This window comes from Condylura cristata, unplaced genomic scaffold (assembly GCF_000260355.1).
Source record: "Condylura cristata isolate star-nosed mole 26May11 unplaced genomic scaffold, ConCri1.0 scaffold00007, whole genome shotgun sequence".
In the NCBI taxonomy this organism is placed as follows: Eukaryota; Metazoa; Chordata; class Mammalia; order Eulipotyphla; family Talpidae; genus Condylura; species Condylura cristata.
In genome coordinates this window covers 52107401-52121148 of record NW_004567108.1, presented here as the reverse complement: position 1 = coordinate 52121148, position 13748 = coordinate 52107401, and the positions used below count along the sequence as shown (strand labels likewise).

General features: G+C 33.8%; 1 protein-coding gene across 1 annotated transcript in view; it reads left to right on the top strand.

Annotated features, from left to right (window-relative positions):
- PARP8 (poly (ADP-ribose) polymerase family, member 8) overlaps nt 1-13748 on the top strand; it is a gene marked incomplete at its 5' end in the record, with an annotated part of 143112 nt that overhangs the window by 113150 nt on the left and 16214 nt on the right. The window contains 6 exons of the mRNA XM_012721776.1: nt 37-132; nt 5289-5381; nt 6839-6964; nt 8154-8219; nt 10929-10996; nt 12702-12750. Coding sequence (XP_012577230.1) covers nt 37-132; nt 5289-5381; nt 6839-6964; nt 8154-8219; nt 10929-10996; nt 12702-12750 — 498 coding nt within the window. The remainder of the gene's footprint in view (nt 1-36; nt 133-5288; nt 5382-6838; nt 6965-8153; nt 8220-10928; nt 10997-12701; nt 12751-13748) is intronic.

Below are 13748 nucleotides of genomic sequence, written 5' to 3'. Positions count from 1 at the left end.
TTTATTTATTTATTTATTTATTTATTTATTTTGCAGACAATAGAGTTTGCTGAACAGCGGATCCCTGTACTGAATGAATATTGTGTGGTTTGTGATGAACCACATGTGTTTCAAAATGGCCCCATGCTTAGGGTAAGTTCTCTTGGTGGAGTACCAATGATGATTTAGAATATAAATGAAAAGGGTAAGATATAAATAAAAACAAATAAGTAAATAACTGCAAATTATTAATAAACAATTATTTCATAAACAAAATGGCGTGATTTTCCTAAAATGAATTACTATTTCTGGAGTTTGTAAATAAACAACTAGTTTCATTGTTGGAAAATATTTCCTACTGTACTTCTTACATAAACCTATATGTTATCTATCCATTTATTTATATCTATCCATCTGCACTTGTAGAAATATGTACCCTATGTATGAAGTGTTTTTCCAAAATGTACAATTTTAAATGCTCACTTCAGAAAAGAGAAAGTAATTCTTATTTCATCCTGAAAAGGTACACAGTCACATACAAGTAAGTCATCAGAAGAAAGATTTGCAAAATGCCAGATTACTCAAACATTTGGAGCATTATTAAGGGAGTATAGAAATAAAAATCACTGTGTATACATGTATTTGGGGAGAAGTTATCCAGCTTTAAACATCTTTGCAGTTTCTTTTATTAAAATTAAATTCATAAACATACAATTTATTATTTTAATGTTACAATTCATTGATTTTAAGTATATTCACAATGCTGTGCATTGTAATTCGAGAAGGTATAAATCACCCCAAACAGAAACTCAGGAACTGTTATAGTCATCCCCAATTTTTCCTTCTTCATTTCCCCTTATAATCACTAGTCCATTTTTCTTTTCTGTGGGTTTATTTATTCTAGATATTTTACATACGTGGGATTATAAATAATGTGTTCTTTAGTTTGTAGCTTCTCTTACTTCCTATGATTTCAAGGTTCATTCCTCTAACATGTGTCAGTAACAGTGTTCTTTATAGTGGAATAAAATTCCATTATGTAGATGCATGAACTTTGTCCACTCATCGTTTCATTGACTTGCTGAGACATATGTTAGCTGTATTTTACTTTGAGGAAGAGCCAAAATTTTTGACAGTGGCTGTACCATTTTATACTCTCCCCTACCCCCAGCAGTGTATATAATGATTTCACTTTGTCCTTAATTTACCATTACTTGTTGTTCTCCTTTCTTTATCCCCCGAATTTAGGCATCCCTACTGTGTGTGAAGTGGTATCTCATTGTGGTTTTAATTTGCAGTTCCCTAGTGACTGATGAGTTTGTTCTTTTTGGAAATGTGTATATCTCCTCTGGGAACTATTTGTTCAGATCCATTGCTCAATTTTTTTTTAAGATTTATTCATTTATTCATACAAAACTGGGGTACAGGCCAGAGATGTGGAGGGTGAAAGGATTCACCATAGACAGAGTGGGGAGCAGAACAGGCAGATCAACTAAGTACACTGCTGAGAGGAGCAGCGGGCGGGTAAGGAGAGGTCTGCCTCACCATGTGGATCTCCTTCAGAGCAGGCGGGGATCGAACTCATGCAGAAGTGACTTAAGCTTCTTAGTGCTGTGCTTTAACCTGCTGCGCCACTAGGGAGAGCCCCATTGCTCAATTTTTAATAAAGTTGCTTCTAATTATTTTGGTTGATTTGGGAGAATTCTTTATGGATTCTGATTATTAAATCCTTATTAACTATATGATTGCACATATTTTCTCCTGTTGTGTGAGTTGTCTTTTCACTTCCTTGATACTGTTCTGTGACACACAAAAGTTTAACATTTTAATGGAGTCCAAATTTATCAATTAAACCATTGCCTAATTTATGGTCACAAGACTTACACCTATATTTCCTTCTAGAATTTGTAATTTATATCTATATTTAAATCATTAATCATTTTTGAGTTATTTTTATAATAAAAAATAGAGATGTTTAATAATAACATGCATATTTGCATACATACTATACACACAGCTTGACTGAATAACTTGAGTTGTTTTGTGTATAGTGTGAGGCCATGTCCAGGCTCATTCTAACACATTTAAACAATTTACGGAGGTGTCATTTCTTTGTTGAGAAGACTGTCTTTTTTGTTAAAACACTTTTTTAAAACTTTCCTCTAAAATTCTTACCTGTATTAAAGAAATGATACTACAAGGCATGAAGATTTAAATAACATTTAATCTTTCCTACTTACCTAAGACAGTAGTTGAGTCAGGCTGCAATTTTCCACATGTTTGCAAACCTTCTTGTATTCAAATAGGCTGTTTACCAGCCTGCTGCCTGTGGATGAGTAATTCACATGATCATCTACTCTTTATACAATAGAGCACTTTAAAAAATTTTATATACACAGTGACAAAGAGGGGAGAAACAGTCATTTTGAACACACGCACAGTAGGTAAACAATGTTATAGTCACTCCAGGCTTCATTACTTGCAATAAGGGAATTTGCATTCTCCACCAAGTACTGTCAATATTAACGTAAAAGAAGACTAAGTTGAAACCAAGTATCTGATGTGCTAGTCAACGTTTAAATCTCTAAGAAACCTCCATTAAGATAAGGCAACTGAGTAGTTTCATTATATTAGAATGTATTAAATTAATTATACTTGATTTTTCAAATACATTTGTTTTCTTTATTTGGGATCCCTTGCATTTCCATTTAGACTCAAATATTATCTTGTCCAGTTCTGAAAAAAGAAAAGAAAAGAAAAAGCAGTTGGAATTGTGCTAGAGCTTATATTGGATCAGTAGGTCAATTTAAGATCTTATTTCCATCTTAATAATAATTATTCCAAGTGATTTACAGTGGTTATCTTTCCACTTTATTTAAATCATCATTTTGTGGTTTTCAGTGGTTTTAGTAGAAATGTATTTTAAGTAGTTTATTCTTTTTGATGCCATTTCCACATCTGGTCAACATTGTGCTTGCTGGAGAGTCTAGCAAGACATTTAGATAAGAAAAACTAATAAAAGATACTGATATCTTTTTTTCCTCCATCTTAGGATGGCGAAGCCTATATCTCTGAACTGCAGATAATGTGTTCTGTGTGAGGATATTTTGTACAGTGCTTCCTTACTTCATTAAAAAAAAAAAAAAAAAAACCACTGTGGGCTAGGTGTTTTGTAATGATGGTACTAATAAGGGACTTAAGATTGAAAGAGACTAACCAATTTGTTAGTCTCAGCTTTTCGCAAGTGATGTGGGTAGAAACCAGACTTTGAACCTAATTCTCTTTGACATCAAAACTGTTTCATAAAGTCTTCCTGAAGGCTGTGCACTAAATTCTGTGTTGCAGTGTTTTAAGAGAGGTTTAGCCTGTCTTTAGGAAAATATATTTGAAAAGATGCCATGATGCCTAAAAAAGAGATAATTTTATCAGGACTTTTTTTGTTATACATCAAGCTTTTAAACTTTTTCTTTTAAAGCTACTGAGTTACATACTTTTTTTTTTTAAGATTTATTTATTTATGCATACAGAGCTGGGGTGCAAACCAGAAGTGCAAGGGTGGTGAAAGGATTCACCAAAAACAGAATGGGAAGCAGAACAGGCAGATCGACGAAATACACTGCTGAGGGGAGCAGCGGGCAGGTCAGGAGAGGTCTGCCATGCCATGTGGATCACCTCTGGGCCAGGGATTGAACTTGCACTGAAGTGGCTGCGCTAGCTTGCAGTGCTGCATCTTAATCTGTTGCGCCACCGGGGAGGGCCCAGAAGCTTTGTACTTTTAAATAAAACAACTAACAGCAGTTTGTGAGCACAGTCATTGTCAGGTTTTGTGATATACGTATATATATTTATTAAGGGAAGCACATTAAAAAAGTTTGTCTTGTTCCCATGTGCCAATTTTGCCAGTCAGATTTTCTCTCAAAGAGGTCTGTCTTTATTCTGAAACCCCAATTAACTAAATCAATTTTTGTTTATGAAGTACTTATGCAAGTTTGTTATTTCTAATTGTTATATGTAGTCCTGTTCAAAATAAGGAGAATCCTTTGGCAGTTTCAATTTATCCTTCTTAGGAGGTCCATTCTTATTTTGTCAGTGTCTCACTGTTAATCTCTGTCCATGGTAATTCCATTTCCATTGAAGATAATAGAATGTTATAAATAGCAAATGCCTTTGAACAGCTTTTTGTGCTTTCTAAAATTTATCTTCTTAGATTCTTATTAGTATTCCGCTTCACTGTACTAATACTCAAGGGTCATGTTTTGCACTGTAGTAAATGTGCAGTAGTAAATGTTGGTTATTATTATTTCAGACCATACTGTCCTGCCAGAAAGTGAACCAAAGAAACACTACAATGTCAGGGGCAACTGAGGGTGAGATATACATACACACTCACACACTCAGATCTACAGAAGATTAAGTCAAACAGTTCAATAAATGAAGAAGTAATAGAAAATGAACAGTCTGTTTTTGTGTGTGTGTGTGTGTAAGTAAAATTCACTTTAGGGAATAACAACCAGAAGTACTTGTGATTGGCTGTATTTTGAGCCCACAAAACCACCTTAAAAGATGGAGAGAACGGAGCCATACTTCCCCACTGGCTAAGCAGCCGACCAGTCTGTCCTCTGAAGTGAGCGTACATAGGCGCCCTGGCACTAACAAATGCCTCTTGTCTGTGGTGCAGCAGCACCGTGGATTGCATCGTGTTAAGCTTCATCAGCTACCTAATGCAATGTAACTTGGGAGATAAGATAAATCAAAGCAATGACATTATATTAGATTTGAAAGATGAGAGCTCTTCCAAAGCAATTGCAGAGTGTATATTTCAGTGCTGTTGACTTCAGGAGGTTATTGAAGTCAAAGTCTTTGCAACAAAACCAATCTTTCAAGAACTGGGTAGCAAGTAAGCAGTTAGGCTTGTTTCTTCCTAAGAAAAATACCTGGAATTGAGTGGAATTCTCCATAGTCTATTTGTTTTACAAAACAGTGGAGTTTAACCTTATAATTTTAGTATATTTTCAGTATAGCTATTTGCTTTTTTATACCTCTCCTGTACAATTGTGTATTATTCAAAAGAGATGCATTTCTGATTTAAGTTATTTTCATTTGTTGCTAAATCACTCCAAATACATGTGCCTAAAACTAACTGAAGAAGACTTTGTATAATACTTGTGACCCTATCAGTAAATGATTTATTTACCAAGTGATATGATTCATTTTTTTTTAATTCTGAAAGTTTGTAGTTTCTCTTTATCAAATGGAGCATCATAAATTTAGGCATTTAGAAATGTTGTAATCGATTCTTTCTTTTGTAGCCTACTGTGTGTGAACGAGAGCTGTGTGTATTTGCTTTTCAAACCCTGGGAGTGATGAATGAAGCTGCTGATGAAATAGCAACTGGAGCTCAGGTAGTAACATGATAGTAATTATTCCTTATTTTGACTTGAAAATTTCATTTTTATCCACTACTTATATTTACTCTGCTATTCTTTAAAGTTTGACAGTTTGAAAAGCAAATCAGTATTTGACTATTTTTAGTTGGAAAAAAAAACATTTTGCTATCTTAATCTAATGTCTGTTTTGTCATTTTGCAGTTGCCAAGGGAACATTAAAACAACTTTTTATTTCTTGAAAAATGGTTATTATTCTTTTTATATGCTAATGTTAAGATAGTGAAGTCCTTTCACATGTATTATGTAAAACTTATTTGTAAGGTTATAGTGCCATAAAATGGACTCATTTATTTTTAAAATATATGTGAAAACTAATGGGCAAAACATGTAATAAAAGAGTGCATTCAGTTTTACCATTATAGCAATGTTTGTGACGGGGGGGGGGGGTGCAGAACCTAAAGACACAATATAAAAGACAAACAACTCATTTTTCTGGAAATAAATTATAAAAATATAAAAATTTGATTACCCCATGCAAGTCCAACAAAATTTCATTTGATTTTTTGTTCATTTTTAGAAGCTGACTAAATCACTAATAAATCTATAAGGAAAATAAGAGAAAACTTTTAAAAACTAAACCAACGGTAATTAGGACAACTAGACCAACGGTAATACAAAAATATGTTGTGCCATCCTACATTATAACAAAGTACAGTACTAACAAGGATTAGAATCCAGATTATCCCCCCAGCATCGTAGTTATAAATGTGCGTAATAGATGTAGCACATTCAATCATAAAATAAAAAATGATTTAGGAATCAGAAGAAAATAGGAACAAAACCATCATTTTTTTAAACTATAGGTCATTAATGGTCTTTGGCAGAGGAGAGTAGGAAGAAATAAGATGACTCAGGGGAATTTACTGTTCTTGGAGCCATGCCAAACTCATTTCTTATAATTGCAGTTTCCTTCACCTGGAAAGGTTTCTCCCCAAGTAGTCACACATCCCCCTTCCTCATGTTGTTCCTCATGTTGAAAAGCACCAAGTTTCCCTAGCTGCTCTACAATAGGAATGCCTTCTGCCTTTGTCTGTAACACATACTTTATTGTTACAGTATTTTATAGCTTTTAACATTACCATAAAAAATGTATTTAAGCATATATCTGTTAAACTGATTTTTTTATTATGCACATTCTCCATTAGAATGTAAATTGCACAAGAGCACATAATATCTGTTCATGACAGAAAAAATGGTAGAATGAGAACGATTGGAAGCAACACATTAGTATTTTAAATTTGATGTCAAGCATGGTCAGATTTGTCCTAAAAGTCACAAATTACAGATGTGGCAGGTGTACAGCAGTCCTGAGACATTCCTATTTAATTTATAGTTCCTTGAGAGGAAAAAACCAGAACAGAACAGTTGATAAATTCTGAAGGATAGTAATTATCTTATGTGTGTATTTCAAGGTGGTAGATCTACTAGTATCCATGTGTAGGTCTGCATTGGAATCTCCTAGAAAAGTTGTCATATTCGAGCCATATCCCTCTGTGGTAGATCCTAATGATCCTCAGATGCTGGCATTCAACCCCAGGGTAAGTTGTCAACCTCAAACATGGATCAAAAGTTTTCTTTAACAATATTTTTTGTCTCATGAATTCTATCTCTACCACTCTCTCAGTATTCATGACTTGTTACACTGTCTGTCTCCATTGAGTAAATATGGGTCTTTCCCCCCCAATTAATTTGCTTCCATTCACTCTTAACATGTCCTCTTACCCCCTGCTTCCTCCTTTGAAATCATTTTCAAAGATTTATTTTCTTGAAACTAGACCCATGTAATTGTCTCATATGTCAATCTTTTCATGCCGCATCTAAACAGAAAGTCACAAATCACTGTAATAAGTTGACTTATGATGGCTTAATTTTGTTTTATATTTTGAGGTTCTAACTTGTGTAACCTCATTTTAATTTTAAAGTTTCTGTATAAAAGGACAGGTTTCCCTTTTTTTTTCTTTGTTTTTACTTCACCCTTCTCTCTTTTCCCCCTCTAATCTTCCTTGTTATATAAAGGTTACTTAAAGTTAAATTCATATTGTTGTTAACTGCAGTTATTCAGAAAACAGTTTTATAAGTTCATGGAGTTAAGGCAGCATCCTTCCAAAATGTGTTTTTCAAATTTCATAACTGCCTTACATTCCTTACTCTTCATATTGAAATCATTTTACAGAAATGATGACTAGATAAACTTTTATTGGAAAAAAAAAAACCTTTCCATCCTTCAACAGTGCACATATTTGTACAATGCTAGGAATGAATTACTTCCAGAGTATGTAGTTTTAGTTCCACACTTATACTCTTTTGGTACCAGACTTCCAAAGAAACAAGTAAAAATGATATTGTAAAAATTAAAATTGATTTGTATTTTAGAAGGATTCTTGCTTACTTTATTTTGCATATATTTTTAATCCCTTAATGGCAAAAACCAGAATTAGAACACAGGACCATTTTTGTAATGATAGTTTTTTCCCCTGCTTGCTGAACATGATTATATGTAGTTAGAAAGTTTTTTTCTCTGACTTAATTATAAATCCTGTTGTCAGGATTTATAATTTATAATCATTGAAGTGTTTCCTTTAATGTATACAACACAGTCATTACTTGACCCTGGTGGAAAGAAATATAAAAGAAATATAAAGAAATATGTTTCTCCAATGAATGTGAAGACTCATAAAAGCTTACAGTGGAATACTGTTTGTTTATTTGCTTTTTTCATTCAAACAGAAGAAGAACTATGACCGAGTAATGAAAGCACTGGACAGCATAACTTCTATTAGAGAAATGACACAAGTAAGTATATCATCTTATGGGCTTGTGCAGTTTAGTTTTATATAAGTAAAATCATATTTTTAAAATGTCTTAAGAGGAAAAAAATAAGAGGATTTACCATGTAGTGACATGTAGACTTCTCTGTTATATAAGGGTAAAATTAAACTGATAAAAATTAAAAATAGTGCTGTAGTGGGTATACTGATCCTGAGGGTAATTGCATAATTATAATGCTTTACTCACAAACATTGGCAAAATTTTAAGTACATCGGGATATCTTAAGATTAGGGCTAAAGCTAGTACCATCTTCCTTGACTGTTCATTTTAATTAGTGGTAGCCATTCTAAAACACCATTTTATGTTAAAATAAAGGCAAATATTACGTCAAATGGAAGTTATGCATAAATTAGCTATAATACGAAATCTCAAAGTAATTTGGAAAGCACCAGACTCCTTGAGAAAATGAGTTCATTTATTTATTTACTTATGTATTTTTTGGCCACTAGGGAGGTGTTGGGGAAGAGTCTGATAAGCGAGGATTCAGAGTTTATTATGAAAGTCCAACATATCTGGGCTAAATTCCAGCACTTGGAAAAGCACATGCTGTTGAATTATTGAGGCCTTTCTATTGCCAAAGATTTGGAGAGAGATTGAAAACTCATTTTAAGTCAAAATTAATAATCCTTAATTGACAACACACATTTTTGCGTATGAGGGGCTCATGGTTTGCACTGCCCTGGAGATCCTCACAGGCTTACAAACTCTTTTGCCCTGGCCCATCCTTTCTCTGTGGCGGGAATAGTGGCTTCTTGCTGTCTATGGTATTGTGTCTCTGCTCCCCCTCACCCCTTACCCTCATCTTTATTCTGCTTGAAAATAGATTTCAAAAGTACATTTTTTTACATTCCCTAATTTAATTCTTGATTCTTTCCAAAGTATATTATTTTCTAGTCATGTATTCATTCATTCATGCAACAAATAACATGCCAGACAATGCTAAAGACCATTTAATTTGCATTACATTATTTACTTAAAAGCCATTATTCTTTCCAGTTTTACTGTGTCCAGGTCTTTTAGTAGTTTCTAAATTCCTTTTTAAACAGATATTATTTGTATAAGGAAAACAAAAGAATAAAACTACAGAGGGAAAAAGAACCTAATGCAGTATATTACACAAAGTCAGCACATATTTTTTGTCATTTTGAAAAAGACTTCGATATAGGGTATTTATATTATAGCCTAGACCTAGATCATTCTTGGATTTAAAAATAGCTACAAACTCTGATTCTGGGATCAGCTCTCTGCCAAAAATTACTTCCTTTATTCTGGGTCATGTGTAAGCTATTTTAATAGAATGCATTTGAGATGATTGAGTGTCAACCTAGGAAGTTAGAGCTTCACGATAGCTTACTCATCGATGATGTAGCCTGTGACCTTGGGCAAGTTTCTTAATTGCTCACTGCCTCAGTTTCTTCACCATCAGTATTGTGAACAAGGGCCTTGCCAGCATCATCACATGCTATCAGGTTTCACTACATCCAAATTCTTAAATCTCTGCAAATAATTACAAAACACTGTCCTGTTTTCTAGACTGTATTGCGTTATGGAGAAGCTCAGTTACAACAGATTATGCTTTGTTCTAGAAAAATGTTAATTGCCCCAATAAATCATTGAATACTTTTTAAAAGAAGGACTGCTTTTATGTAAATTGTTTGCAGCTTTCTTATGTCAAGATCTATACCTAAGTCAAAACCTCCGATAAGAGCATAAGTAGTAGCTATTAGAAGTTTAAGTTGACTAATGATGATTGAAAGTTAAAAACTGTCCTTATCAAAGCAAAAACCCTACCAGACACTTGTTAAAGGTGGTAAGACACATTTTCTTCAGAGGGCTGCAGGAGGGGAGAGTCTGCATTAGGAACTGAACTCATCTCCAGTTAAGGCAGAGCTGACTGAAGTGTTTTTTTTTTTTTTTGTTTTTTGTTTTTTTAAGATTTATTTATTTGTTCATATAGAAGTGGGGTACAGGCCAGAGATGCGGAGGGTGAGAGGATTCACCAGAGGCGGAGCGGGGAGCAGAACAGGCAGATCCGATGAAGTACACTGCTGAGGGAAGCAGCGGGCGGGTCAGGAGAGGTCTGCCGCACCATGTGGCTCTCCTGGGGTGGGGAGGAGGGATGCGGCAGGCTGGAATCGAACTCATGCAGAAGTGGCTTAAGCTTCTTAGTGCTGTTCTTTAACCCGCTGTGCCACCAGGGAGGGCCTGACTTAAGTTTTTAAAGTGAAAATAAAGAGGAAAGAAAATGGGATGTGGAGAAGTGAAAATGAGGGGTGGGGTTTGGAGACAAACCTGGATATAGAAAATTGGAAAACTTCATCAAGAGGATAAGTGGAGAATTGCTGAGAGGTTAGGCATGCCTTCTGTGGTTAGGGAGTCCTGGGTTTTTGAAGCAGACTTGGCAGTGGGCTCACCAATGAGGACATGGCCAGATTAAAGTTTGGTTGCCTCTCTTAACAATATATGTACGGTGTGTGTGTGTGTGTGTGTGTGTGTGTGTGTGTGTGTCAAAGTTGGAAGTTGATGTCATCCTGAAAGGAAACAATGAGGGTAACTTAGGATTTTAAGGCCACAGACTTTCAGGTTTAACTGGAGTAGGCATATGTATTCAACCTGATATTACTTTTGCCAAAAAAAAAAAAAAAATCAAGAAGTGTAATTACTATTTTTCAGGCACCATACTTGGAAATCAAGAAGCAGATGGATAAACAAGACCCCCTTGCTCATCCCTTACTGCAATGGTATAAAACTTTGGATTTTCTCTTAACAAAAACAGCATCAATTTCTACTACCTGATTTAAGGGGGGGACCTCTTTTACAAAGTCTGCAATGCTACAGTTCCACAAGCCTCTGAGGAGCAGTGATTTTTACATTGCAAGGGTCTTTAATGACTCTCATTTAATTAAAATGTGTACATCACAAAGGGAAGCAAATGCCAACCGATGCACTATAGGGACTATACATTTTATTTGACAACATTGTTTTAAAAAACGTGATTGGTGGGATTACATGATGGTGAAGCCATTTAGTGTCATTTGATTTTCCAATTAGTTAAGAAGTAAGTGATAACATTCATTTATTCAATGCTTTACTGAAAATCTTTTTAACATCTATGATTTTGTAATTTACTCCCTTACCAAGGACAATATAAGTTTGATGAGTTCTTTGCTTGATGACTATAGATGATGCTTCAGAGTGAGGCTGATGAAGAGTCTAGAACAAGAATCCACAGGGATCTTAAGATAATAGGAGACAAAGCTTGAGAATTCATCTTTGATACTGCCTATAATTTGCCCTCAGGTTTTTGATTAGCAGAATGAAATCAATAGTATCATATCATGCCTACAAGGGCTTTCTATACTTGTCTCTTTGAAATCACTGAAAACTCAGGCTATGGAATTTATCACAGTCATGCAGAAATACAGATGTAAAAATTACAAGAGATTTGGTCTCAATTAGTATTTACTCTATGCAATAACCAGGAAAATTTTTAAATGTATCATCATATGAAGATAGACAAAGGGGAAAGATTATGACTGCCTCAAAATTTGTATTGTTTGGCTTTGACTTGGTCAGTTTTAGAGTACATATTTTATTTAATCGGAAAAGACTGAGAACAGATGAGGTTTAGAAGTCTTTCGCATCTTTTGTCTTTTGTTTTTAAAATTCTGATGAATTCAGTAAAATAAGTTTTTGACTTAACTTTTAAAATTCTCACATAAGTCCTATTCAAAAGAATGTAAAAATCTTAAGTATCACATCTGCATTCCCCTGAAATCGACCTAATTATTAATTTTTAATTATTTGTGATCATTTACATAAGCTTTCTTATCACTTTTAAGATAAAGAAAGCCCACTAAAGTGCTTAAAAATTTTCCCTTCTTATTTTGTATACTAAAAAGTGTAAAACAACTAGTTTTTTCATATACCTGAATTTAATTTTTTTACAATCTCAATGACTAAATATGTTGAATAACTGTATGTAAATCATTATAAGCGTCAGCCCAAAGAGATCCTCAAATATTTAAAGAAAATGGTCTTAATAAAAATTTGTTTTTAATTAGATCATGTAGGGAGGTACAAAGAAAGCAGATGTATAAATCAACATATTATCTTCATATTTAGACCATAAGTACTTGAAAGTCTATCCAGAAAATCTTTAATAATTGACTTAATTTTGCTGATAATTGATATTGTGACTATTAAAATTTTTATGGTCATGGAATTTAAGGAACTGTGTTTTCTCAGATTAAAATAATACTTTTTATACTACATAAGATATTTAAAACATTGCAGGAAGCAAAGCAAAATTATGTAATTCAAAATTATTCAAATTAGGATATGTCACATCAAAAATAAGTTCCATGCACTTGCCATCTAAGAGGAAATTCTTTAAATATACTTGGCATATATTTGTGACTGATAGATTATTTTAATTAATTTCAGGGTTATTTCAAGTAATAGGTCACATATTGTGAAACTGCCAGTTAACAGGGTAAGTTATTTTTCTCACATATACATACAAAAGCTGCATGTTTACTAGTTAAGAAAACTGACCCCTGTCATTTTTAGGAAACTGAAGTGCATTCATGTTAAGCCTAAATTTTTTGGTTTGGAATTCCATATGTATACTGGCTTCAGTGTTTTTGAACCTATCAAATCACATTGAAACTGCTGCTTTCACTTTTTTTTTAAGAGTCAGCAAAATATCAGTCAGTCAGTCTACAAGTGCTAGAATATTGTCTGTGGTTGACGAATAGAAAGTAACAGGCTGCTTCTAATTGTCCATTTCATGTTACATGTTACTGCCCCACTTTTCTATGGGGGAGAAGACACCGCCCCCACATATCTTACTGATCAGTCTAATTCTGTTGAAAAATAAAGAATAAGCTAATGGATGCTCATTTCAGTTATCATCATCAGCTGAGAACTGTACCTAAAATGCTCAGTTCTCCTATATATTGTTACATGACTTTAGGCAAAAGAGCAGCCATCCAAATTTCTTTTCAGTCCACTTATCCAAAAGGTTCTATTTTAATTATTTGCATGATCAAAAGGGAAAACTATATTTGAACATGTTCATCTTCCAGTTTTACACACAGATGCAAGGAAAGCACTGTGATAATTTTGCCATTTTAATATCTTGAACTAATGTTTCTTTTCTGCTTAGCCAACTCTCAAATTATTTCCCCAGCTGAATTGTTAGTGTTTACTTAGGGAATTTCAATAATAAAAGCCTTAAAAAATGTAATTAGGAAAGCAGATCTGCCTGAACATGATTACTTAGTATATTCCAAAGTTAAATATAAGTGACTTTGGATTGTCTGTCTCCACTTTCTTTTCCACTAGCCTAAAGAATGGAATTGTCCTTCATAGCAACAATTCCTTGTGATTTATCATTTATGCAGTTTCTTTAAATGAATGGTCTTTTATTAATATGATTAGTCTAAAACTACCAGGATGTGAAAATAGACAATTCTTAATCCAGTAAAA